The 27,404-nt window shown below is 38.4% G+C and overlaps 1 protein-coding gene across 1 annotated transcript; it reads right to left on the reverse strand.

Annotated features, from left to right (window-relative positions):
- LOC121371191 lies at nucleotides 1-26,967 on the reverse strand. The gene is made up of 6 exons (XM_041496898.1): nucleotides 26,749-26,967; nucleotides 25,591-26,195; nucleotides 8,023-8,371; nucleotides 5,501-5,671; nucleotides 4,497-4,702; nucleotides 1-2,044 (listed from the first exon to the last, which is right to left on the reverse strand). Exons 2-6 carry the CDS (start codon nucleotides 25,855-25,857, stop codon nucleotides 1,844-1,846), a joined length of 1,194 nt encoding a protein of 397 aa, XP_041352832.1. The 5' UTR covers nucleotides 25,858-26,195; nucleotides 26,749-26,967; the 3' UTR covers nucleotides 1-1,843.
- Nucleotides 26,968-27,404: the final 437 nt, after the last annotated feature.

Here is a 27,404-nt window from a genome sequence, read left to right on the forward strand (position 1 = left end):
TAACTCTTAATGATTTTATTTGAAGTATACAAGATGGTTTTTACATCATTTATGTTTTGCACATAGCAAGTGTAAAACAACTAATTGTGTGTACATAGTACTAAAGGTATAAATTATTAGTGGCTTAGGATATCCAAAATGTTCAATAACCTGAACCTTTGGCGCAGTACAACTATAGTCCGTCCCACAGGGAATGCCTTTTTTCATACTAAGGAATTTACTACAAGTTATTTCAGAGCCTATTGTTTTCTAAATTATACACAAAAATAGTATATTTTAGTTATTTCCAAAGCACTTTTCTTTTTATTAAACTGAAATTGTTTACAAAAAACAAAACAAACAAAAAAACAAAAACATTTTTATAGGACGATGAGACGGAATATAGTGATTTTCTGCCACCACTAAGTATTAATTTACCTCGCTGTACTCTTCTTTAAGAATCACTGAATCTGCAACTGGAGTGATAGTTAATGTCTGGTCAAAAATGTATTTGTAGAATAATTGTAAGGAGTTACAAGTGAATGGAAATGAGAATATAAATATTTACTATGTACTGTTCACAGAATTCGTACCCTATTTATAAAATAATATATATAATAATATATGTAAAAGCTGAAATATTGTTTTAACAACTGAAATTGGAAAGAAGGGGGAAAAACTCACAATAATCACAACTGTGACGATCATGTTAGAAACATTTAAAAAGAGGATATACGGTAATTATATACCTATAAATATTAAACCAAAGCACATTTAGTTTGTGAAAGATACGTGTAGTGAAATAATATACATTGTGTCTAGAAAAACAAATCTATACAAATTAATATATATGCAAAAGAGATTTAAATTTGGAAGAAGTGAAAGAAAAATAGAATTACATGTCACTGATTTCATGTAGTATAGGTTTATAGCACCATTACACTAATATGAATCGAGCAATTGCCACAATGATAAAGCATTTGGGAACAATATCCATGCAGCGTAGTACAAACTGGCTGTCAAAATGGCCAAATTCAACTCTTCATTACTAGTATTCATTTGTTGTGTCCAAATAGGCAGTTTGGTAATAAATGGGTAATTTTAAAATATCTTTGAAGAATCCACAGTGAAATGATGACCACCATCAATAATAAGTTTATGTAATGATGTAATCCACTTCAGAAAGGGGATCCGATATCTGCTGTCTTGTTGGTGTCACATGGGTAACTCCTCTGCTATGCTGTACACACTTTGAATTTGATTTACCGGTAGTGTGAATCGGCCATTTCATGTTCTTAGCAGGCTATTGGTGTCTGCAAGTTCAGTAATGCAAGCAAGCCAGAATGAAACCCATAAACTACAACATAACTTTTAAAATATAATGTAAGCCTGGTAAACTTGACACAAGTGTACACAAGGTGGTGATGCTAAAAAAAATACATTGTTTAGCCTGAGAATGAATAATACTGCACATGATCCAGTTCTTTATGATCAGCGAATAACCTTTAAACACATGGCATGATCCGTAACTGAAAATGAAGATGTTATTCAGCGTAACACTCCTATATATGATGAATATGTAAGGCACACTTGTTCCATTTGTAGTAACTGTCTGGGAATTAGCGCTAATACTTGCAGGTCCTTGCAAGCTCCGTCCATTTCAAGATGACCCTGTGCTAATAAAGGCAAGACCCAAAGATCTAATAAAGTCTGGAAACTTTAATGCCATATAAATTGTGTGTGTAATTAAATTCTGGGGGATTGTTATGGTCTTGAGTCTGGACACTCTAAAGTTTTATAAGCACAGGCCCGGGTTTGGTGAATTTCTCTTTAATGTCAGTTCTGTCTTGACCTCTCCAGCACATCAGTGTAAGTGTGGTGCGTGATATTGAAGCTGCGAGACCAAGTCTCTGGCTGTTGTAAGGGACATCTCGGGGTCGAGGTGCACAACCATGATGGTCTTGGTGGCCCACGGCGGCATAGACACGCCCAAGCGGATAGTCCTCCGGTTGAAGGTCGTCATTCTAGGAGGAGTGGCTCCCCATGTCCTGCTGCACCTTCCAACCTACACGAAGAAAATGAAACTGGTAATAGCACTGAATATAATATACTGACGTCCAAAAGAAACTTGATATACATAAACTTTGAATAATTTCATAAATATTGTTGCTAATCGAAAAGAACCCGGTTAGAAACCACCTTACAAACACTTTGCATATATCACGAAGTGCATAGTGACGTTTAGATGTTAGTATAGTCACCAATATTGGATGCTGCATCTTCCAACCTAGACAATGAAAATGGTAATAGCTCTAAGTAGTATAGCCTAATTTTAAATTGTCTAACATTTGAAGGCTAACCTTTAATTTTTGCGAATTAATAGTCAAAAGCGTAGGCGTACGTACTCCAATTTTTGTAGAGGGGGGTGGGGTGGGGTGAGGGGCAGGCCGCCTTTTGCTCGAATTAAACGAAAATGCCCGAATCTGGAAAACAATATTTATTCATATTAGAATTACTACCAAACAGCTATATATAGGATTGCAAACGAATCACTGCTCATTTTTTTTTACATGGATTACAACTAATGTTGAAGGTAAAATGATGGAAATACATGGTAAAAAGATCTTATGTTAGCACAGTTTACCTGGATATCTGTATCATTTGTGCCAGATTTTGAGGTTTTCCTCCAGGACTAGGCAGTTGCCCCCTACCCCCTGTGCCCCCCCCCCCCCCCCCCCCCCCGTCTTATACGCGTATGGTCAAAAGCAGTAGGTATCAGACTTGTATAGACAATATTAGAGGTTAATTAAATATAAATCAACAACGTGTATTACTAGTAGTCCATTTTCGAGTGATTTTTTTTTTTTTTTTTTTTTTTTTTTTTGTGATTTATATATATATATATATATATATATATATATATATATATATATATATATATATATATAAAAGATGTAGTGGAATAATGCCAGATATAGTTATAAAATTAGTTATTGCATATACTAAATAGGCCTATGGCGTTTTCATGGCGTTTGTTTTAAATATTTTTAACAGCCACAATGAGAAAATACAAACATGTCTAACTTAAATACGCGTAATTCATTGTTAAACCAATACATAGCCAGGCGCGGATCCAGAGGCTGTGACCTCTCATTTGAAAAACATTAAGGGTCACGGGGCTGCTGTGACCCCTAAATATTTTTTATTACATTAGTCAAGGCAAAGCAAATTGTGTACGTACCTAAATTCCATTAAAATTACGCTAAATTTACTCTAATTCAAATATTTTCATTCACTACCATTTTAAAAAAATATATAATTATTGCAGCATCCACCGTCAGGTTAAGATGTGACGCTACTAATTCAAAACTGACATAAAAACGCATATACATGACTGGTTTTAGGGGGGACCGCTCTATAGTCCGACGGTTCAATGGTCCGAAGGTTCAATAGTCCGGGGTTAGGTCTATAAACCTTCGAACTACTGAACCTTCGGACTGCTGTACCTAGGGTTAGGGTTAGTAACCATTTTAGGTACCTTTTTTTTTTGGGGGGGGGGGGGGGGGCATCATAAAACCTGCCGTTGACGGACGATGGATTGTTTCTGTTCATTAATAGTCCTTCGCTACCTTCATTCCATATCAGATGCGAATCAAGACAAGCCCGTAGGGACAATATCTGGAGGGGGGGGGGGGGGGGCACACTAGTGAAAGAGGCAAAGTTTTTAGGATGGGGGCACAAGTCGGGTTTTTTTAATCTTCATTTATGCAGAGTAGGAAAAAAGAAGAAGAAAAAAGCACCTATATGTCTTTGTTTTCGAGTAGGAGGGACACAGACCGCCTGCTCCCACTTCTCCGGTTCCTATGAGCCTACAATGGGAGGGTGCTGGGTGTGCATTTCAATGGTATTATATCACATTTCCCGTAAAGTAACGAAAATGGCCAGAACATTCCTTTGACGTGACGTCAACAATGCTTTGACGTTTTAATATGCTTATTGATGCCAAAGCGATACTAGGCTACGTACGATCTTCTGGATATAGAAATGTGAAAACAGAATCGCTTTTTGACCTTTATAATCATATTTATTTTAAAAGTGTATTAATATAAAATATCTGAGATCTAATGTCGGCAGCTAACTACTGTGCTGTTTGTTGCAATGTTTTCTACAAGTGCTGAGTGGATACATTTTACATGGAATAGAGGTATTAGTGTTCAATGATTATTTTGTTTTGTTTGTTTGTTTGTTTATCAGTACCGTTGAAGTCGGAGCTGGGGGTGCGTAATATTGACTTTGTGACCTTTGACACTCTACTACTGAGCTACATTTTACTCCATACACTATCATGAACTATTCTTTTGTCCGTCATTTAAACATCCTGCAGCGTTAGCCTTTTTTGCACAGCGTAAAGCTATTCCAAATCTGGCATTCATTGCGTTCAGATAAACATTGATAAAATGTCTACCGACTGCTGCCGGCCACGGATTACTTTGAGCTGAAAACCACCACTCACTCACCCCAAGGCATGAACACAGTCCCCAGCACAGCGGATTCCTAACGCTGACTTTCGTCTGAGCAGAAGTTCCCACAGCTGCGCTCAGTTCGGCGCTGTGGAAGTTGGTCAAAGGAAGGTTCTGGTAAAACAGGTTGTTCTTCTTGGTCACGTTCAGGGTGTAACCACCTGAACGTTTGGTTGGGTCACCAAATTCTGACACTGTTGACTCTGAAACGAAAAAGCAATATTTTGTGGGATGTTTCTAATAATGTCTATATTATCTGATAATTATGAGATAATGATTTTAATAACACTACGTGGGTTTTTTTTTTTTTTTTTTTTTTTTTTGTGGGTTTTTCTTTATTTGTTTGGTGGTGAGGGTTTTTTGTTGTTGTGTTTTTTTTTGGGGGGGGGAGTTGGGGGGGGGTTTTTTTTTTTTGTCGGGTTTGTTTTGTGGGGGTTTTTGGTGGGGTTTTTTTTGGAGAGGGTTTAACTTTATTTAGTTATTTTGTTTATTTATTAATTTATCTTATCTTATTTTATTTAAATTTATGGAAATCATATTCAAATAGACAATGTACAAGTACGTTGGTCTGTTTGTCAGCGGCCAATAGGGTAATGGCGCATACATGCAACTAGAGTCAGAAAAAAAAGAGTAAAAGAATGCAAGGAATATTATTACCACGTGTAGCCACAATTGCCTCTTAATGTAACTGTATGGTTCAGTATTTTTCTACAATTGTGTATGTGGAAAATATATACCACATGTCCCAGAAAAGCATTTAGGGCTAAGTTGACCATTTCTTTACTCTATTTACTAGACAGGAAACCTGGTACTGCAACACAAAATGTCTGTTTTATTTATTCTTTATAGTTTTTGTTTTTCCATATAATAAATGTTTCTCATAAAAAAAAATACAGCAACATATGTATGGGGTTTTATTTCTTCATTTTTTTCTTTTTTAATTTATTTTGTTTATATTACACTTCACCCATACTGAATGCATTTAGAGGTGTTTTTTTTACCTGTAAATATTTCTGCAGACAAAACTAACAATCTTTGACTCGTCAGACAAATTCGACCTCTGCCAATTGGTTCTCTGGTGGTGCATTTACCATCTGCGTCAAAGTATTCCACGTTTGTGAAATATAGCCAACATCCTCCCAACAGCAATTTCTCCCCTTCAACAAGCATACCTGAAACAGTAATCATCTGTCATTCACGTAACAATGTAAAAACAAAACTGGGTTGCTTTTTGTTCGGTTTTTTTTTTTTACAAGTTGGTGAAATACTGACATGTACTACTGCTTACAAACTCTTATTAGGTAGGCATGCGTGTGTGCAGATATTTTAGCAGGGTGGGGGTGGGGGGGTCTAGATTGTGGCGGGCAGCGGGCAAAGTTTATAGTGGGGTCGAGACATGCTTCCCTGGAAAATGTATTGAAAAAAAAAGAAAATGTGCTTGAGCAAGATGGGTGGGTTCGACCTCCAAAACCTACACCTTTGGTAATAAATCATCGCAATAATAAAATTAAGCGATTATTATTGCATTCTTTAAAATTGTAGTTCTCAAGTCTGAGGAATATTAATTTGTGAGTTTGCATGATTAATTTACATATTCAATGCAGACATACAAATCCCATTCAGTTTGCAAGGTATCAGAATATAATTACAATATACAGATGTACCAGAAATCGCAGCACAATTTTTTAATTAAATACTAGCATACCATTAACTGTGAAATGCACTGCACCATTTTGTTAAACAGACCACATTCGCTTAAAATTTTGGTTGAAGAAAGAAGCTTTGCTATTAGTTTTTTCCTGTTTTCGTTATGATTATATTTGTCCGAGTGTCCATATATACTCAGCCCGTAGAGGCTACTGTTGTCTGAATATAATAAATTCAATATCGTACACTGATACAGATTTGGATACGATAATAGTTTTATAGTTTTGATTCATACTAAAGTAATTCGGCATCGACTTTCAGACCTGCTGGCATGCTTATCATGTGTTTTAAATTACATCAGTGCCAGACCTTCTGAAGCAGGGAATAACACCAGCCACATTTTTTTTTATAACCTCTGGTATTTCAAAAGCATGGTTCCTGCAACAGCCCCAAAGTTCAAAGTGTGTGCCATGTTGCTGCACGACTTCTGTAGGCGGTAGTAAACAAGGCAGATTGATACAGTCGTGCCAAACACAAAATACTTCCAGAATCTATGTGGAAATTTATTCTCTTAATTAAGGAAATATATTTGTTAAACTCACATAATTAAAAATTACAAGACTTTGAGCTTGTCTTTTGAATTGTTTAGTATCAACACTTACATCTTAAAGACATACTGTCACAGATTCAAGGACCTTATTTCTCTAAAAATGGATAATAAATAAAAAAATTACATTAATGTTTGGAAACCAAATTTAGTTATCACATCATCTTAACTGAACCATGAAGGAGAGAAATTCAAATCAACCATCTTGGCAATATTAGTTTTTGAATTATAGACCACTGCCATAATTCAGTTACCTTTACACAATATCATTAATAAGTGGAGTATGGTGGTTACATAGATGGTTGAATAAAGTACATTTAGGGACAGGTCAAATATTTTATTTTTTCAGGTAATACTTTGTTAGACCATTTAATAGGTAAGTGGCCGATGACAATATGCCTTTAATAACCATATTACAATATTTGAATCTTTGACAAACATGATACACACATATAATTTAATAATATTATTACTGCATAAAATATGTTCACCGATATGTTTACAACGTGTTGGAGTTCGTTTACGCTGGGTACTATTTGACAAAAACATTGGATGAATATTTGGTTATTTGGAGGCTTATGTAGAGTCTTCAGAAAGGTCAACAGGAAACGAGCATTTCTGCCCACAATTTGGTTTGGCAAGCACTGTCACTTTAACTAATATTATCTGGCTTGAGGTATGTACACTTAGCTTTAACTTGATGATTTCTTATTCGTCTGGTAATTTTTATATTCATCTTGTTTGGGTAATCAAGTTATATTCTACAAAAAGCAATTTAAAACATACTGCAAGCAAATTATATTAGGCAATTTATCATTATATTATTAACTGTTTTACACATAAGTTATCCAAACCATCTCCATCAGAAAATTAAGTCTAGGGCACAAATTCCACTAGACATAAATGCCATACAATGCTGTAAGTACCTTTAACAAAGATCATGCTGTGCCGGTTTTGCTACCTTATGTCTGCAATTGTTTATTTACTTTCATTTTATTTCTGTGCTTATATTCAATTCTCACATAACTATCTGGGTTGCTAGACTAGCAGGCGGGTGTGCAGGGGGAGGGTTTCGGATGTCGAACCCCAGCCCTGCTCGAGCGTATTTTCTTCTCTTTTTTTACATATATTTTCGCTCGCCACAGTCTATCCCTCCCCTCCCCCGCCGCCCCCCGCATAAAAGTCAGCACACGCGCCTGGCCAGGACATCATGGGTTCATGATTAGTATCATGATTACATCTCGAAATACAGATACAGAATGTTCTTACCCTGTATCAACTGCTCATAAGTGAGTGTTTCGCCAGACTTGCGGTACACGTCGAGGACATCCTGCTTCAGGGCGCTGCCCTCGTCTATGATCTTCGAGTTGAGTCTGTAGAAGTGTTTGTGTTGTGTGTAGGCTGTGTTTAGCAGCGACTGTGACTCCGGCGACAGGTTCTTCCCACAGAAGTCGTCCTCGTCCGTGTCGGGTTCGGGGTCTCTCTTCTTGATGAGGGGCTGTGTGGCTGACGTCGTCGACAGTAACGCTGTGTTCGAGGTCTGCACCTTGTTCTGGTTGTAACTTGGAGTCGAACCCGCATGTTGCGGGACCACCGGTGGTTTCTGATTTGACACGACCTGGAATGATTAAGTCACTGAATATGTCGATTCATTGTGTTTAAATTCAGCCACTCAGTCAGACAACCAGTCAGTCATTCAATCAAATCAAGTCAGTGACTGTCAAATCAGTCAGTCTGTCAACCTGTCAGTCAACCAGTCAGTCAGTCAGTCAATCAACCAGTCAGTCAGTCAGTTAACCAGTCAGTCAACCAGTCAGTCAGTCAGTCAACCAGTCAACCAGTCAGTCAGTCAGTCAGTCAACCAGTCAGTCAGTCAACCAGTCAGTCAGTCAACCAGTCAGTCGACCCAGTCAGTCAGTCAACCAGTCAGTCAGTCGGTCAGTCAGTCAGTCAACCAGTCAGTCAACCAGTCAGTCAACCAGCCAGTCAGTCAACCAGTCAGTCAGTCAGTCAACCAGTCAGTCAGTTAGTCAATCAACCAGTCCAGTCAGTCAGTCAGCCAGTCCAGTCAGTCAGTCAGCCAGTCAGTCAGCCAGTCAGTCAACCAGTCAGTCAGTCAACCAGTCAGTCAGTCAACCGGTCAGTCAACCAGTCAATCAACCACTCAGTCAGTCAGTCAGTCAGTCAACCAATCAGTCATTCAACCAGTCAATCAGTTAGTCAATCAACCAGAAAGTCAGTCAATCAGTCAGTCAGTCAGTCAATCAGTCATTGCGTCAATCAGTCAGTCAAGTCAGTCAGTCAGTCAGTCAGTCAAATCAAGTTAGTCATTCCGTTTGTTCATGAACAAATTCATTCAAGAACGAATTAAATTAAATTTATTAATTTTAAAATACATAAATGTATATTACATATTGCATTAATTTAATAATTATGGGTATACGTGTATGCTGTCATGCTTTCATTTCCAGTTCATTTATTTTTAAACTACAGTGCATCTGTTTACGATCTGTTTACGGGAAATATGATCGAATGTGCCCTCTTTACCAATTAATAACTTGCAAAGTATTTATATCAGGATAATAATATTTGGCACCTGAAATCATTTGTTGTTTTAAGAAAAGTATGCATGCCAAATGCCTTTTAAATAGCGAGAGAACAAAACGGCATTACAAATGATGCCGGATCAAATCAGTATTGGTTTTCCGGTAAATACTTTAGCCTGAAGGGGTATACGTGTACACTGTTATTAGAGATAACAAACTACTGCACTTTTAAGCTCCATTGGCAACACTTACTGATGGAACGAGTGCCAATTATTAAACGAATTCTCTGACATATAGTCTAGAGGAGTGTCTGTTTCACGCCTGCTATCCGGTTTTGAGTAAATATTGTTTGATGTGCGCTTTCCCATAGCAGCCATAACATTATCTGTAATATTACAGTTGTTTAGTACTAAATGGAAGTGTTTGGGAAAAACTAAATATTCTAACGAAATAACGAATACGAGCATATCGCTGCCAGACACATTGCTGATTGTTAAGGGAAAGCCCGTTAAAAGTAGGCCTACTGTGTTTGAAAATTCAAAACACATGTTTGGAATGTGTGTAATTATGAGCTATGTGAGTCGTTGTAACCTTGGAGTTTACTGCATGCATTTTGCAGTTGGGGAAAAAAAACCCACCTTAACACTTGGCCTGCTGATTCTGAAAATTTCCTGGTGGGATTTAAAAAAAAAAAAATGTGTGTTTATATTTTGAAGTTTTCAAAAATAATAGCAAAACCAAGGTCAGCCATCATCAGTTTTAACGTCCATTTTGAGGACGAACACTGATAAAAGCATAGCCGTAATCATTGTACGGCATCAGTCAACCATTTAACACGTGCTTAAATTCACCGACGGTTCAAGCGCGTATATCTTGAGTACACTTTCAAACTTCCACAAGAAATGTGTCCGAGACAACAGGGGGTTGCAAAACAGCTTTTTCTCTCGATTACGTTTATCGGAACCGTTTTCGTCGAGCTGCAAAAAGTATAATTGTCAACGTTGATTGTGCTCCACTGATACTGCTTTCCTCTCACATGATGATGGTTTAGTCGTTGCGTTATCAAACGACTGAAGCTGTCGACGCAGTGCGATGAGTCAGACGATTACATTGGTTATACACATTAAAATACACACACGTCTTTATTTACGATGTTGTAATCTCCACATTTTATTGCTAAAGATAACCAAAATGCATTTGATATGTTTCCATATAATATTTGTTACACGAGTGCCTATTCAAGTGTTTCAATTTAATGTTAATTTCCAAAAGCAAATAAACTGAGGCAATTCCAGTTCAAATTATAACACAAAAAGTAAACATTTGATCAGTTGATCTACAACAATTTCTAACGTCGATTGAATATTATTAAATTTGTCAATTCTGAGTCATTTAATTACGTTTTTAAAGGTATATTATTTGACCGGTGAGCTCTGACGACCAAAATAACAATGGCCTTCTACAAGCTGTATCAATGTCTGTCTGTCTCTGTCACTGTCAGGAGCGGGACGTAGCCTAGTGGTAAAGCGCTCGCCTGATGCTCGGTCGGCCTAGGATCGATCCCGTCGGTGGACCCATTGGGCTATTTCTCGTTCCAGCCAGTGCATCACGACTGGTATGTCAAATGACGCGGTATGTGCTATCCTGCCTGTGGGATGGTGCATATAAAAGATCCCTTTCTACTAATGAAACAAAATGTAGCGGGTTTCCTCTCTAAGACTATATGTCGAAAATACCTAATGTTTGACATCTAATAGCCGATGATAAATAAATCAATCTGCTTTAGTGGTGTCGTTAAAAAAACCTCTCTTTCTATCTCTCTCTCTCTCTCTCTCTCTCTCTCTCTCTGTGTGTGTGTGTGTGTGTGTGTGTGTGTGTGTGTGTATGTGTGAATAATATACGAAATGCAATAGCACTGTGCAAATGATAATAACTTAACGACATAATGTTTAGGGCTATATCATGGTCATTGCCTCACTTGGCTGTGATAATAAGAGAGACAAAATCGATGCCATTACATGACTAAACGTGTTATTTATACGCAGCCAGATATTTGTATATGCAATCTCCCACAGACGAGATTGAGCATTGGATAGAACAACCTTGGGGCGCTGGATGGAACGGTCATTTGATAGAAATGCAACTACGAAGGAATATATTTAGAGCTGGAGCAATGTGGTGGCGTGTCAGGTTTATTTCGAGACGGACTATAACAACATCACTTGGCCAGTCTATCAAATGTTTTGATAAGGTACTGTCAGAAAGATTGCCGCAAGTCCCAAACATAGCCGAAAGCTTTCTTACTCCAACTATTTGCAGCCAGTGATACCAGCATGAAAACAGCATCTGCGAAGCAGACGTGATCTGTTGATTGGAGAACAGTTCGCACTTTAAAAAGTATCAGTCCGGAGGTTTTGCACTAGTTCTTAGACTATAATACATCGCTCAAATCACATGTTCCCATGTGGAATGTTTAAATGCAATAAATTTTATCTTATCTTATCTTATCTTAATCTAACCCTCCCCACGACCTAATATATTTATACCCAATATATTTATTGACTAACTTGCCTCTGATTTCCATACTAAACACAGAGTAACTGATGATTCTTCGAACCCACCTTACTCATGTGTTCATTAAAATTTCTAAACTCCAAGCAATTGTGTCTTCACTTTTGCGTTTACAAGGGTGCGATATGGCAATTGAACATGGGGTCGGTTATAACACTATAGACTTCAGTATTTGCACTAGGGGTGCGATATGAAAAGTGAGTGAACATGGGGTCGGTTATATCAACTATAGGATAAGATCTACTGGCCGATGTGCACCTCGTGCATCAAGCAAATAAATAAAACAATCTGGACTTTTATCTGAATATGGATGGCAATTGTCGAAAGATCTCATAGCTTGTGCGAACTATATTCGCAGTTAAGACAGGCGATGTATCTAGATAACCTATCTGAGGCAGGGCATGTAGCCTACATATCAAATAAAATAAAGAGAAAGACACGTTAAAACAGCAGTGTTTTCTGTTATCTAAAAAAGCAGAATTAAATTTAAGTCTATTTGTGTTTGCTAATGGTCTAATATATTGCTTTAGATAACAGTACACCATTATTTTTGTTTTAAAACAAACAACAACAAAAACATCAAAGATTTCTATCCATGGCAGACAAATACATATCGACTTCGTCATCAGATTGGAAAGTAAAGAAAATAAGTTTAGTACTGCATGGCCAAAAAAAACCCACATTACATTAATTATTGTTTAACACAGATCATTCTTTTTTCTTTCTTTTTTGTTGAAAGAAGTGTAGCTACTGCTGCGTTACAAGAACTTTGAGTGAATAATCTACTACACATATATTGTTACACACATTTTATCTGTCATTTTGAACAGTCGGTGAGAAAGTTTAAAAAAAAAAAAAAATCATCTTCTTCTTCTTCTTCTTCTTCTTCAACAACAATATTTTTGCCAGATATACAGGTAAAAAACCCACCCCAGATATCATCAAGTTAAAGGAATCACGTAACATCAGTTATCAGACATTTCACTTGTTAGGATTCGTGTAGTGCACAAGGTTATAAGCCGTGATGTAACGGATATGATATTAGAACTGTCTTTACAATTACATTAAACACTCTGTTTTTTATACAGCTTAAACGCTAAGTTACGAAAACTTTGAAAAAGAAATCTGTCTTCAGTTCTTGCATGCCATGACATGAAGTGAACGCTAGGCGTATACATGCCAAACGCTGAAGTTCTGGCATTTTAAGTGCACCATTCAATACGATATAAACTTGTGTTTTATCATATAACACGGAGCCTTTGTTCTAGCTGACTTATACACAGAAGAAAGGAAAGAAAGTAATATATCATTCTGCTCACTGACAGTTCAGCAGACTGGTAATAAGCTGCTATTAAGTGTCCATCATTTGGGAGTTACATTTGATATATAGAGGCAGTGTTTCTGCCAGTATGGCGCTATGGAATTGAATGCAACCACAGTCAACAGGGGGTATGGGGAGCCTCACCCAGAAAGAAAATGGGTTAAGTTTAGGGTTAGGGTTAAAAAATATCATACAGTAATGATAAGAGTAATTAATTTTGTCAAAAACTTTAACTTAAAAAACAAAATCTTCCAAACATTTTGGGTATGGTGCCATACTCGTTTAGCCTCTGGCAGAAATTCTGAGAGGATATGAGAATAACATTCCGCCGCCACACCGGCTACTTTTATCGAATAGCAACATGTAATTCTCCACGGGACATATCACAGCCTTTGGGATACCAGCTATGAAGCATTGGTTAGGAAAGAAAATAACCAAGAAGAAGGACGCCATGCGGAATATGGTTATATGGTACACTAAAACCATGGTTGACAACGTTGAACACGGTAGTTTAAATGTGTAAATTGTAGGCCTACGGGTGTTCAGTGAGATGTTTGAAAATCCGTATGTCTATAAAAGTCCAAATTGTTTTTTGAAACTTGATGATAGAAACCAAAGAGAAAATTCATATATCTCTATCACTTTTTAAGTGAAAGAACAGGCTGAAATAATTAAAAATATTTATTTTAATGTTTAAGAGTAGAAAGTTTTTATCAATAACGCTCTCAACCCACCCAAAATATGTCACTTCTTGCTTTAGTGTTGGAATTCGGATGCAATTTTGAGATCGATGATCAGGATATACAAACCTATCAATGGTCTATTAATAGTTCATCAAAATGTGCGTTATGCTTTTGTGGGGTACTAAATCTTCCAATTTATACCAAACAGGTTGAATGTGTATCTTTTTTCAGTATTAAAACAGTTGTCAATGTTGAAAGAAATGAATGTGTAAAACGATTCTGTTTGTAATGATTTCACCAAACGAAGTTGAGTGATACAAATGAGACAGAATGGGTTAAGCTTTCTAAAACACCTGTTCTCTCTTCATACAATCCATCCTGTGGTAAATTGTACAGGTCTGCTGACTGATGACATACAACAAACCCCAGACACACACGCATGTTCGTCCTAGCCGCGGCTCTCTTGATAACTTGGAACACCTGGCAACTTAATTTGCAGAGTACTTTACAATCAACAAATTGGAAATATCTTAAAATGTTCTCTCTTGAACTTATTACCCCGTGCACTGCTACGACCCTAATTTAACAGCACTGGGGAACACCAGACAGCGCGTTCAGATTGTTGTACAACATTACGGTTTGTGTAATGAACAATTCTATTAATCTCACGCTGGGACATTATGTTATGGGGTGGAACCAAAGATCAGACAAGACGTGAGCCACAGATCAATCTACATAACAAAAACAGCTTGGGAAGTAAACGAAAGGCTAGCCCGAGTACTCTGACTGTAGAGGGCTAGACGGACATTTGGACAGATATTCAGCCCTGACTACCCTGTCTGTCAATGGAAAAATGAAGACTACATGTTAGAATTACCAAATGTTTGAAATCCATTAGCCAATCATTAATTGTGCTCTAGTGTTGTCGTTAAACAAAACGAACATTGATTTCTATAACAGTAGGGCCATTGTAACAATTGGTTCAGTGAATGCGGTACATAGGTCTACTATTCGGGCAAACATAACGGGATATATCACAGAAATCGGATTGTCATAGGCTCAGTTTGGTTTGAAACCAAAATTGCAAATGAATGAAAAACGGGAGTTAACGTTGATGACACGGTACATGTATCTGTATCGGCTGGCATTGTGATACGGTATATTCTGAATACACTGTATCACCATGTCAGCCAATACAAATACTGTGTTAGCAATTTCTCGACTCCTGGTGAACTCTGTTAAATCTATATCAGACTGTGTGGAAACATCCTTATTCTGACTTTATTGCGTGCCTCCTGATAGCCTGCAACATCCATCCATGCCCAGTTGGTCGACTGCTTACTCCGCCCCTGACATGTTTAAAACCACAACATGTCTGCTTTCTTAGTTTCAGTAATGGCGGTCAACCAGCCATAGGATCATTAAATCATCGTATTCCGTGTCTCAAACGGTTGCTAGGTCCGGCCAGACGGCTGCGTGTGTTTCAAATATAACCGAATTCACGCAGGCCATATGGGTAACTATATTTACGTGCCCCTATCCACGAAGGTTCAGGCACGCCCACTGCGGAATTAGCCTCTGACTTCGCCAGTGACTGACTCCGGAGCAGGGGGGCGCAGGCCATAGACAACCCGGGACTCAAACCAGCTAATAAGCGTAATAAACAACAGAATTATTGTTTGGTATTAGATCAGTGCGAAACAATGACGTGCAAGCGGCAACCAGTAATCCTTGATTGGGTGTCCTGTCTCAGACGTCTGCTTTATAAAGTGGTTGAAAATGTGACCAATGAATGAATAAATAAATAAATATAGGAATGGATGCATGAAAAATGGACGGATAATAAAATTATTATTAATTAGTTAATAACTAAATTAAATGGATATTAATTTATTCAACGACATTCATTCATTCATTTCAACTTATGTTCGTGCCTACATCCAATTAAGGCTCAAACACGCTGTCCTGGGCATACACCTCAACTATCTGGGCTGTCTGTCCAGGGCAGTGAGTTAGTGGTAAGTTGTTAGTGAGAGAGAAGTCGGTGTAGTTGTCTTACTCCTACCCATCGAGTCGTTATATCTCACCCTGGGTGGGAGCCGGTACCGTGCTGCGAACCCAGTACCTACCAGCCTCAAGTCCGATGGCTTAACCACCACACGACCGAGGCCGGTCTTTTAGCGACACCTCAGTACATTTTAAACTACGATTGTTCGGTGTCTAATCAGTGGTTATTAATAAATCAATGTGCTTTAGTGGTGTTGTTACACAAAACAAACTTTATTTCGACACTTAATCGAGAGAAAGAAAGAAAGAAATGTTTTATTTAACGACGCACTCAACACATTTTATTTATGGTTAATGGCGTCAGACATATGGTCAAGGACCACACAGATTTTGAGAGGAAACCCGCTGTCGCCACTACATTGGCTACTCTTTCCGATTAGCAGCAAGGGATCTTTTATTTGCGCTTCCCACAGACAGGATAGCACAAACCATGGCCTTTGTTGAACCAGTTATGGATCACTGGTCGGTGCAAGTGGTTTACACCTACCCATTGAGCCTTGCGGAGCACTCACTCAGGGTTTGGAGTCGGTATCTGGATTTAAAAATCCCATGCCTCGACTGGGATCCGAACCCAGTACCAACCGGCCTGTAGACCGATGGCCTAACCACGACGCCACCGAGGCCGGTCCTAATCGAGAGAAAGAGACACAGACAACACGCTGCCGCCGCCACATACAAATGTAGGATACTATTGGTTGTCAAATAAAAGTCACACAGCTAGCTAACGTTTCGCTAACGTTCGACGTTCGCGAACTATTTGATTTGTTCTCGACCTGGCCATTTGATTTACCGTGAAGCGCAGAAACCAGATTAAAAGGGGGTTTGGTTTTTTCTGCTCAGTCTGGCTGAACTCAGTCCTTGCACTTGGTGCAAAAAGAATTCCGCTTCTACCACAAAGGTTACTCCATTCGACGAGCAGCTTTCATCCGCAGACATCATAGCACTCAGGAATATCCCAGCAAAGCGTGGCTGAAAATGCCACTTATTCAGGAACACAAAAAACCGTGACGTGAATTTTGTTCTGCGTAGGCTACTTCCTATTTTTAGCCAAAGATTCCTGCTGATGCCACTAGCCTAGTCATGTCCACTGACAACACATTTCAATTTTAATAGTTTTCAGTTCGTATTTATTTACCACAGATGTGAAAATAACAAAATATGTCATAATTTGCAGCTATTAAATAATAAAGCTAGATCTATGTTTGATTTATTTTATTTACCTTTATTTTACACGCAATAGCTGATATAATTATTTTTATGCCAAAACCTGATATATTTTTTGTGCTGGGGTAAACATCCATTGGTTTATTCGGGCCTACTCTCACCTAGAATGCTTTAAAATGTGTTTGTACAGCGTTTGTTACGCTTATTTCTTAGCCTATGGCCCATGCCAACAATATAGTACAGATTATTACTCGGTTAATAAAAAACGGTCAATTATTGTTATTGGGCGAGATGGTGCTCTATGCATGGCCGGAAACAGACGTCAGTTATAAACGTTTATTTTCTACAAAATGACAAAAGAAAGTTCCAGCAATTTCTTATCCGATGTACCAGAGAACTACTGGGCTCACTTCCATTATGTTCGTGTAACCGTTGTACGTGAGGATAGAGAGGAAGGAATGTTTGGTTAACGACGCCAATGTCCACTGTTTAACCATCAGCTATCGGGTGTCAAAACGGGGGTAATTTGAGACATATACCTGATATGGTGTAGATAGTAAAAAGAAACCCCCGCTGTCATTAAATGGGCGTTTTCTTTACAGCACATGCACATTAGCATCGGTTGAAATAAGAACAATTAACGTCATCGCTGATTAGTGGTTAATGATCATATTTAAGTCTGGTAGGTACTGAGTTCGAATCCAACTGTCGGCTTCTCCATTTAAGACCAAGTGTGAGTTTTAACGATATAATGAGGAAGTGTAAGACCGCTATATTGACTTCTGTCATTACTTACTACCAATTAACTAATAACCCTTGTTCTGAATATACCCCCAAAGAGAGTTTCAGAGGTATGTGCGTGTGTGTGTGTGTGTGTGTGTGTGTGTGTGTGTGTGTGTGTGTGAAGGACAGTGTATTTAAACTTTAATTATATAAAAGCACGAAAAGTTAGATATAACATAAGTATCAATTTCAAAATGCAGGGATTAATGAATGAATGAATGAATGGATGTTTAACGACACCCCAGCACGAAAAATACATCGGCTATTGGGTGTCAAACTATGGTAAGTGCAAATCTAAAGTGATGATCAACATCAATAATAAAAATTTAACAGTTAAACAAAAACACAGTGTAAAGAACCGTGCAAAAACACAAATATCACAGATAGATACTGGCTTTTACTCAATTTGTGCTGTATTGGCCATTCTCAAAGAGAATGTTACACCCCTGCACCGCGGTGAGGTTACAGCACGCGCAGGTGTGCAGGGATTAATGCATGATATATGTTAGGGTTGGGTGAAGCTTTTCTAAAAGGACATCCACAGTACACCAACAATAGAAATTTATTTATGGCATTTTCCCCCAGCAGTTGAAGGCATTACACCACCCTACTAAAGAGAATACACCAAGTTCATTTCATTTCAACTTATTTTCATGCTTATATCCAATTCAAGCACGCTGTCTTGGGCTATCTGGGCTGGCTGTCCAGGACAGTGGGTTAGTTGTTGTTTGGTTAGTGGTTAGTGAAAGAGAAGACGGTGTAGTGGCCTTATACCTTCCCATTAAGCCCCTAAGAACTCGCTCTGGGTTGGAGCCGGTATCGGGGTGCGAACCCTGTACCTACCAGTCTATAGTCCCATGGCTTAACCACTGCGCCACAGAGGCCGGTGTACACAGAGTACATACATTCGGAAACAATAGATATTTCTATGTTCATCCCCAGCATCTGCGTCTGGGATATCTCAAACAAATTAAATAGATGAAAGACAAGGCCAATTTCCAGTAAGATTGCTTTCGGAACCGTTTGTGTCCACATTAGTATTAGGGCCATACCTGGATTAAAATACATGGGGGGGGGAGGCAGTTTTTAAAATCTGGGCACAGTAAAACAGTCTTCTCAGGGTACCTTCTTTGGGGGTGGGCGGAACGTAGTCCAGTAGTAAAGCGCTCGGTATGCGCGGTCGGTCTAGGATCGACCCTCCTCGGTGAGCCCACTGAGTTATTTCTCGTTACCGCCAGTGCAGCGCGACTGGTATATCAAAGGCCGTGGTATATGCTATCCTGTCTGTGGAATGGTGCATATAAAAGATCCCTTGTTACTAATGGAAAAATGTAGCAGGTTTCCTCTCTAAGACTACATGTCTAAATTACCAAATGTTTTACATCCAATAGCCATTAATAAATAAATACATGTGCTATAGTGGTGTTGTTAAACAAAACAAACTTTAACTTTCTGGTGGGAGGGGGGGGGGGGGGGGGGGGAGCGGGAATTTGTCCTGATTATCCTATTACGTCTACTTACTAATTTACTATACTCCTATTACCACTTCTACTATTAAAATATTATAAAAAATAATTAATGCAACCGATGGTAATAACCAATGGTCATAAATTAACACTGCACACTGAGCGTAATTCCACCAAGCACCGAACAGTCAATTGACCTGACCACGTGACAGCTGGCGACGCCCAGTCTAATTGCAAGAGTGAGTAACGCCATATTTATCTCTTTAAACCGATATAATTGAGCGAAACTGCTGTCATTAAACGTCGAAAGTACTTGCACATGTTCTGTAGAGTATGACATTCATTTACGAGAGTAAATTTTCGTATGCTTGTAAAATTATTTGGGGGGGGGGGGGGGGGGAGGGCAATTTCTCTTTTAGTGTCTGCGACAGTTGTACCTAGCTTTTTACTTTGAATAAAACGACTAAATATTACTAAATTAAAAAACAATATCTGCTGGTAAAAATAAAACACCCCAGCACGCTGTTAGATATTTCACCGGCTTCGATGGCGTAGTGGTTAAGCCTTTACACTGTGGTTTAATTTATCTCTTGAATTTTTTATGTTTGTTAATTCTCATTTCATTTACACATTTACCTTCGATTGACACCCAATAGCCGATGTGTTGTTGTTTGTTTGTTTGTTTGGGTTTGTTTTGTTTTGTTTTTTTGTTTGTTTGTTTGTTGTTGGGGTTTTTTTTGGGGGGTATGCTGGGGTGTCGTTAAACATTCAGTCATTCATATATTCGTTAATTCATTCCATCGGACTTAAGACTGGTAGGTACTGGGTTCGCAACCTGATACCGGCTCCCACCCAGTCCAGAGCGAGCTTTAACGACTCAGTGGGAATGTGTAACCACTAACAACTAACCACTATTCCACTGTCCTAAACAGACAGCCCAAACAGCTGAGGTATGTGCTCAGGACAGCGTGCTTAAACCTCCATTGGATATAAGCATGAATATAACTATTATGATATATCACACTAAAGGCAAACGGGACACTCGGTCAGTATAAAGTAAGAGAAGAAATTCACTGTCGCTCTACACAGACTATTCATATTATCGATTGGCATCAAGAAGATTTTAATATAGATTTTCCCCATACAGAATAAAATATACCGTGGCTTTTTTGGTAACAGAGCATCGGTTGGCCAATCGCAGCTCACACGAAAGCTGTACCAAGTACATATGAGTCATAGTTCGTTCTATCAGCTGCTACTGGGTGCAATACGTAGTGATTCAAAATCTCAATAAGAGTCTGAGAGACACAAACGATATAATTTAAGTTCTCCAACAGATTGGGCCTTGTATTCACTGTTCTCAAACTGATATTTGAAAGGTCGTCGTATATGCTACCGGTATCTTGTTTGTGAAAACGTAGATCCATTGATGAAGAGGAAATGCAGTTGTCTTTTTCTTTCTTTCGTAATTGATGATATATGTAGCATTTATATTTGGTAATGACAAAACTAAAATGTATGTTACAATATATCACCTTCACTATGTTTTCTACTTTGTTATGAGTTCCAGTTAAGCCATGAAATTAATTTTGCTCAGAAGCGCGTGTTTGAAGACCTGGTAGGCCTACACATAACATGAATTCCAGAATGGGGAGGACTCTTGTGTTTGTTTCTTTAAGCCCTCGTCAATCCGTTTTTATTGCTCAAGTTGGCTGGAAGACGTACACGAACCATGTTTTATTTTACGACAGACACTCCACATCCAGAGCGCACGGCTGATGGAAGAACCACGTGTGCTGAACGCGCCACACCTGTTTGATGGTAAATCCTTCAGGTTGTACCCACACGTGTCTAATATATAAATAAGCCGGTCGTTTACAATTATAATACGTGTACGTGTATTTGCCGTCATTAAACAATTAGAGCGGTGAGATAAACATCAGCTGGCGTTTCTGTATACACGGTTAGGTTAGCATGTCTCTAGCAGTTGGTATATAGCAAGACGACGTTTTCATGAGTTTTCAATAGTTTTAATTTGTTAGGTGTGCATCTTACAATTACGTTTATGGGTAACCATTAACAATTCGACACCAAAAACTCTTAATAGGCTGTCGGAACCAAGTCCTAACCAACCTTTACCTAGTCTTTAAAATGATGGTATAGCCTATTTAAAATAAACCTAAAATGTACATGAGAACATCCTTGCAATACCTGTATAAATCATGCTCTCTTATCCCCCATGCAACCCCCCCCCCCCCCCCCCCCCCCCATTACATTTCTGTCCAACGAGCCCAATGAGAAATCGTCTCTTTGAATGAAAAATAAAAAAACATCACTTTCTTCTAATCAAAAAGAGTAGGTCAATGTATGGTGGAGTTTTTTCTCTCATTATCTGTGTGGTCCTTAATCAATGTCCGACGCCATATAACCATATATGCCTTCCTTTGTTCGCCCTTTTTGATGAAACTTGCTATAAAAATTAGAAACTAAAAGATCCAACATTAAGTCGGTGAATCTCCCGGAAGCACAAGCTGAGCCCAAATTGGCGGTTCTATTTAAGTCGGATAGTCATTTTATTAGCAGAACTGTGACCTCGCAAACAAAACTAATTGCCTGTGAATCCATGTGTTTGCTGAACAGTTTATTTTGGGGGGTTTGACTCACATGTATTACACTGGTTAAGCAACCTCTTTCTAGATTAGTAATGATTAAGTGGAGACCGGTTTTTGACAATGAACACAAAGTCTAAAAATGCAGTTTGCATTTAGTATTCATAGGCTTTCGTGGGTATTAGTTAAGTACACGTTAATTAGAATTAACTAATGTAGGCCTACATTTGTCCTCTTCGTACTAACTGCTCTTAGAATTATAAACATAAATGAATAAGGTTTGACACAATGTATGAGTCTCCCAAAGTTTAAAGTAGACAAAAAATTTACTTTAATGCGTTATATCATAAGGCGGGATTACCTTCTTGTTTTTTGTTTAACGACACCACTAGAGCACATTGGTTTATTAATCATCGGCTTAAATTGCATGTCAAACATTTGGTAATTTTGGCATAGTCTTTGAGAGGAAATCCACTACATTTTTTTTCCATTAGTAGCAAGGGATATTTTATATGAACCATTCCACAGACCCGATAGCACATACCACGGCCTTTGATATACCAGTCGCGATGTACTGGCCGTAACGAGAAATAGCTCAATGGGCCCATTGACGGGGATCGGTCTTAAACCGACCGCGCATCAAGCAAGCGCTTTACCACTGGGCTACGTCCCGCCCTTGAGTTACCAATGTGTGAAACCCGTCTCAGGATGAACTACCACTTCTGCAGTGGTAGACAAAAATCATGACCGGTGGTATATTTCCATGAAGGTATAATAACTGGTGTTCTTAGTTCTTAATACTGGTATACAGTTAACAAAAGTCGTTACAATTTAGACATACCTACAAAGTTTGTTTTGTTTAACGACACCACTGGATCACATTGATTTATAAATCATCGGCTATTGGATGTCAATCATACCTACAATGCCATAATTATGATCATTTATTACAAACTGTTACCGCAAGTGACTTACACAGCGGTATGTGCTATCCCGTCTGTGGGATGGTGCATATAAAAGATCCCTTGCTACTAATATAAAAATGTAGAGTTTCCTCTCTTAGACTATATGTCAAAATTAACAAATGTCTGACATCTAATAGCCGTTGATTAATAAATCAATGTGTTCTAGTAGTGTCGTTAAACAAAACAATACGTAACTTTTACACAGCTATAGTGATGCAATACATGTACACCTGTCCTCGATTAATACTAAATGTTATCCCATATAAGCAGGCCATTTCGACGTTAGTTACTTTCAGAGTTCGGTTATCAGGAAAACATGGAACTTTTCCAAGAGAAGCACGCCGTTTTCTGTTTCTGGTGTGTGTATACAACTGTGTTATCAAGATGCAGCCGATACATCGTAACCTCCATACATCAAAGAACGCGTGGAATTATTAACCCTCCCACAACAGTTCAAAACCGTGACCGTTAATGTACCTTTACAACCGTCCGTTTTTCTTTGACAAAGACAGCCAAAGAGAGCCAAAGAGAACCAGACACAGACGCAGACGGATATATACACAGAAAGCCACAAAGATGACGACGAAGTAATCAGTATTTTACTAACACCCCAGAACATTGTCTACTCATTGTCTATAACTATTAGGTGTGAACTCTTTATTACAATTAAATGTTTGGCTGAAGCTCGAGAGCATAATGCTAAGAAACCGAAGTTAGTATATTCCATATCACAAGTTACTAGTGGGAAACTTTATTTACTATAATTAATACATGGTTTTACCACTATATTTGTTTGCTACGTGTTCTTGGGAATAACACTAACCCTCTACAACATTATAACAGGCTGGTTGTATTACAGTAAATAACAGGCGAAAAATAAAAGTACAAATAAATTATTTTCCTTTGTCTTGTATTGCACTAGAAGAAATTGTAAATAACATATACAAAGAGTGCGGGCGCGGAACCAAAGGGTGGATATCATGATAATATAATCTGATAGCAGCTAATATGATGAATACTCCTTAGTACTATACGAGCTGATGACAAGCCAACCTATGCACTGGGTGACCTCAGGATATGATGAAATCTATTCTTAGACAAGAACTACATAGTGTGAACTGAGATAACAATGCTCAATTCATTAATGTGATGCACTGCTGCAGTTTGAGAAGACTAGAGTCAATGAAGGTGTAAGATCACTGTCAGCCTTATTTGTAATCACAAATGACTAACTATTAAGTCCTTTCTAGGACAGGCCGTCCAAATAGCTGAGGTATGGGCATCCATAACAGCGTACTTGAACCTTAATTGGATATAAGCACGAAACCCAAGTTAAAATCAAATCAATTAGAAATAAAAGTGGAATAATATAACACAAATGTATATTGTATTGTGTGCAGCATTATATTTTATTTTGATGTATTCACGTACGGTTGAAGCACGCAATTCAACTATCTGAACTGACTGAGAGAGGAAACGTAACCCAATAGTGATAATTGGTATTTGAACGTGGTATATCCGTAGCTCCATGTGGCAACCGACATTCCACACACGCCACACACCCAAACTGAGACACTCTCCCAGTAGGATAGGTCTACCACTGATGTTAAGTATGAAAAGAGTAGTGAATTGAATTCAATGTTCTATAAAAAGACTATTTTAACAATGAATCCTCTGTCGGTGGAAATTATAATCACAGCTTTATGCTGGAAGAAAGAGTTAACAGTACACGATTGTTCCAGCTTACTTACAATGCTACTTGACAACCGACTCTCTTGGCACCCAACGTATCGGATAGAGATGCTAGTGTAAAACTGGATTTGAATAATGGCTGCATTATCGGATGCTATCCAATTGATTTAGAGCAGCGAACACTGCAGGGACTACATTGGAGAGAGAAAGAACGAAATTAGAAAGATAATGAATATAGATAAAAGACATGTATGCATATTGGTATCCATGCATTCAAGGGCAACGCCAACTAAACAGCGACTAAATGACTTGCATTATCTTTTTATATAAATATAGGACTAGCGTTACATTTAGGCGATTAAGCCGAACACCTAGGGCGTCAAACTTATAATGATGCATTTGCATCATTACTATTTTCATTATGTTATTAAATGGTGTGTTTTTTATATCGGTCTTGTTAAATAGGCCAGTGGGAAGCTTTAACGAATTAATACTGATGAAATTAGAAGTGTAGCTAAAAGAGAGAGAGAGAGAGAGAGAGAGAGAGAGAGAGAGAGAGAGAGAGAGAGAGAGAGAGAGAGAGAGACGAAAGAGAGAGATATTGAATGGGTTTTAAATGGGTGGGAGAAAGACTAATTTTATTTTATTTATTTATTTATTGCTGTATTATATATTTTCGAGACTGCCCACTTACTCTCAAAACCTACGAAAATAAAGACTCACACAAATGCCCGGTTATGTTGTTATTTGCAGTCTGGTGCCAAGAGCGGAAATATCAATATACGAAGTTTTACAGTAGAATGTGTGATGGGGTGTTTGGGGAATTTCGATGTCGCACCTTTACCTCCTGATTAAATCGACATGCTCTGCACATATGATATAACCATTTACATAGCTCACAATTTTGGAACCGCATTTGGCGCCGAGTGTAAAAGTCTGCAGAGCTGCATATAAAATTCAAAGTACCTACCGAAGACGTACTGCTTTGTGAACTGTGGGTGCCATGCGAAGACGCTTGATAAACTTTAGCTTGCATTCTTTGGTCCTCAGTTTCTGCAACTTCCATACTTTCCATGAGCGGGGCCAGCTTGGCGCCCGACTTATCCTTGGTCACGCTCGCCTGCTGCGTGTATGTCTTGATAGTGGTCTGGGACTGGGCAGCCCCTGGCCCAGGCCACGTTCCAGTTCCAGGCTTTCTCACTGGAAATTCCACGTTATCATACGGCGCTGCATCCATTAATTACCAGCTCCAGTAATGGGGAAAATCTCGTTTTTAAAAAAGAAACGAACAACAATCCTCAAAGTATCCGAAGCGAACTAGCAGACGACAGTCATGCTCGGGCTTAGTTTGCGGACGAAAAGGAACTGTTATTACTTTCCCTCGTCTGCAGCTCCCACGGAATAAGGCAGATGCCACACATATGGAACTCGATATCTTCTGCCAATTGCCGTCTGCTACCGAAAGGCCGGCGTACCAATCATAGATTGAGGAATGTTCCAGTGGCGGCAAACTGGCAAAGCGGGGCAACCTGCTTCTGGTTTGCTGCTTGTATTCCGAGGTGTGGTACGCGGGAACTGGAATAATATATTCTTGTGTGATTGTAACAGATTTTACTTTCAATTTAAGAACATAAATTAAAAAAAAAAATCAAGTAATTACTGTTTGCTACTTAGACAATGGAAGACAACTTACAAAGACGTTAGTTGTTTCTAAAAGTAAATGAGCTAGCATACTGGCAATTACATTTCTCGTGTAATTACCACACACACACACACACACACACAGAGAGAGAGAGAGAGAGAGGAGGAGAGAGAGAGAGAGAGAGAGAGAGAGAGAAATGCTATCATACAGCTGTGGTGGCCACCCTGTATAACAGTCCCTGTTTATAAATATCAATTCGGATACTATTTAAGCATGGATGCTTTTAAATTGTAATAATAACAAACATATGTGCATAAAATATGCTATTTAGTTGACCTTTATAGACAGGTTTGGTTATAATAGTTTTCTCTGTGTTACAATATGCAAAAAAAAAAAAATAATAACATGTTGCATCCTCATCTAATATTGTGGACTTAAAATAAAAGCTTAAAGATATGAAATAAAATACTTCTTGCTGTAACTTACCTCTATCTCATATCTCTTTCTACACACGCCTCAATAGTTTACTACGAATGAAATTCCTCCGAAGATTTTTATCATAGAATCAACATTTCAGTGTCCACCTGACCTCATTTTAGCCACTAACACATTGACGTGTGACTCTCCACCTTCGTTTTCTCTCTTCCCTTGCCCACGCGTGTATCTGAACACTGTCTGTACTTCTAGTGGTCAGTTAAACCGCACGCGCCTTCTGACAGCCTAGTTAGTATCGACACGACAGGCCCGTCATTCTATCCTGCTTTATATATATACTACTCAAAAGAATTTAAGGGTAAAAAATTTATAACCAAATAAGTTTTAGAGTGTATTAGATTGATGATGTAAACTACACCAAAAATTTTATTTATTGTTCCATATTTACAAAAAAACACAAATAAACGTCACTGTATACAAGAAAGTCACATGACATGCTGTCAAAGTTGAAGGTTGTCAAACATGGATTTTACACATTAGAACATTCGTTTAATAGTGTGTGAATCCACCCCTGGCGCGAATACACTCGACACATCGTTGCCTCATGCTGTTGATCAGACGTCTGAAGAACTCTTGGGGAATGGCCTGCCACTCTGCCATAAGAAGTTGACCCAGATCATGAAGGTTGGCCGGAGGGGCATGGTTAT

Source organism: Gigantopelta aegis, chromosome 4 (genome assembly GCF_016097555.1).
Source record: "Gigantopelta aegis isolate Gae_Host chromosome 4, Gae_host_genome, whole genome shotgun sequence".
Lineage (NCBI taxonomy): Eukaryota > Metazoa > Mollusca > Gastropoda > Neomphalida > Peltospiridae > Gigantopelta > Gigantopelta aegis.

Coding starts and splice junctions, on each gene's coding strand:
- LOC121371191 (XM_041496898.1), bottom strand. CDS start 25,857: ATGGATGCAGCGCCGTATGATAACGTGGAATTTCCAGTGAGAAAGCCT. Junction 4,703..5,500: donor GTCTGCAGAAATATTTACAG/GTAAAAAAAACA, acceptor TTTTCGTTTCAG/AGTCAACAGTGTCAGAATTT. Junction 2,045..4,496: donor GACTGTGTTCATGCCTTGGG/GTGAGTGAGTGG, acceptor TTCTTCGTGTAG/GTTGGAAGGTGCAGCAGGAC.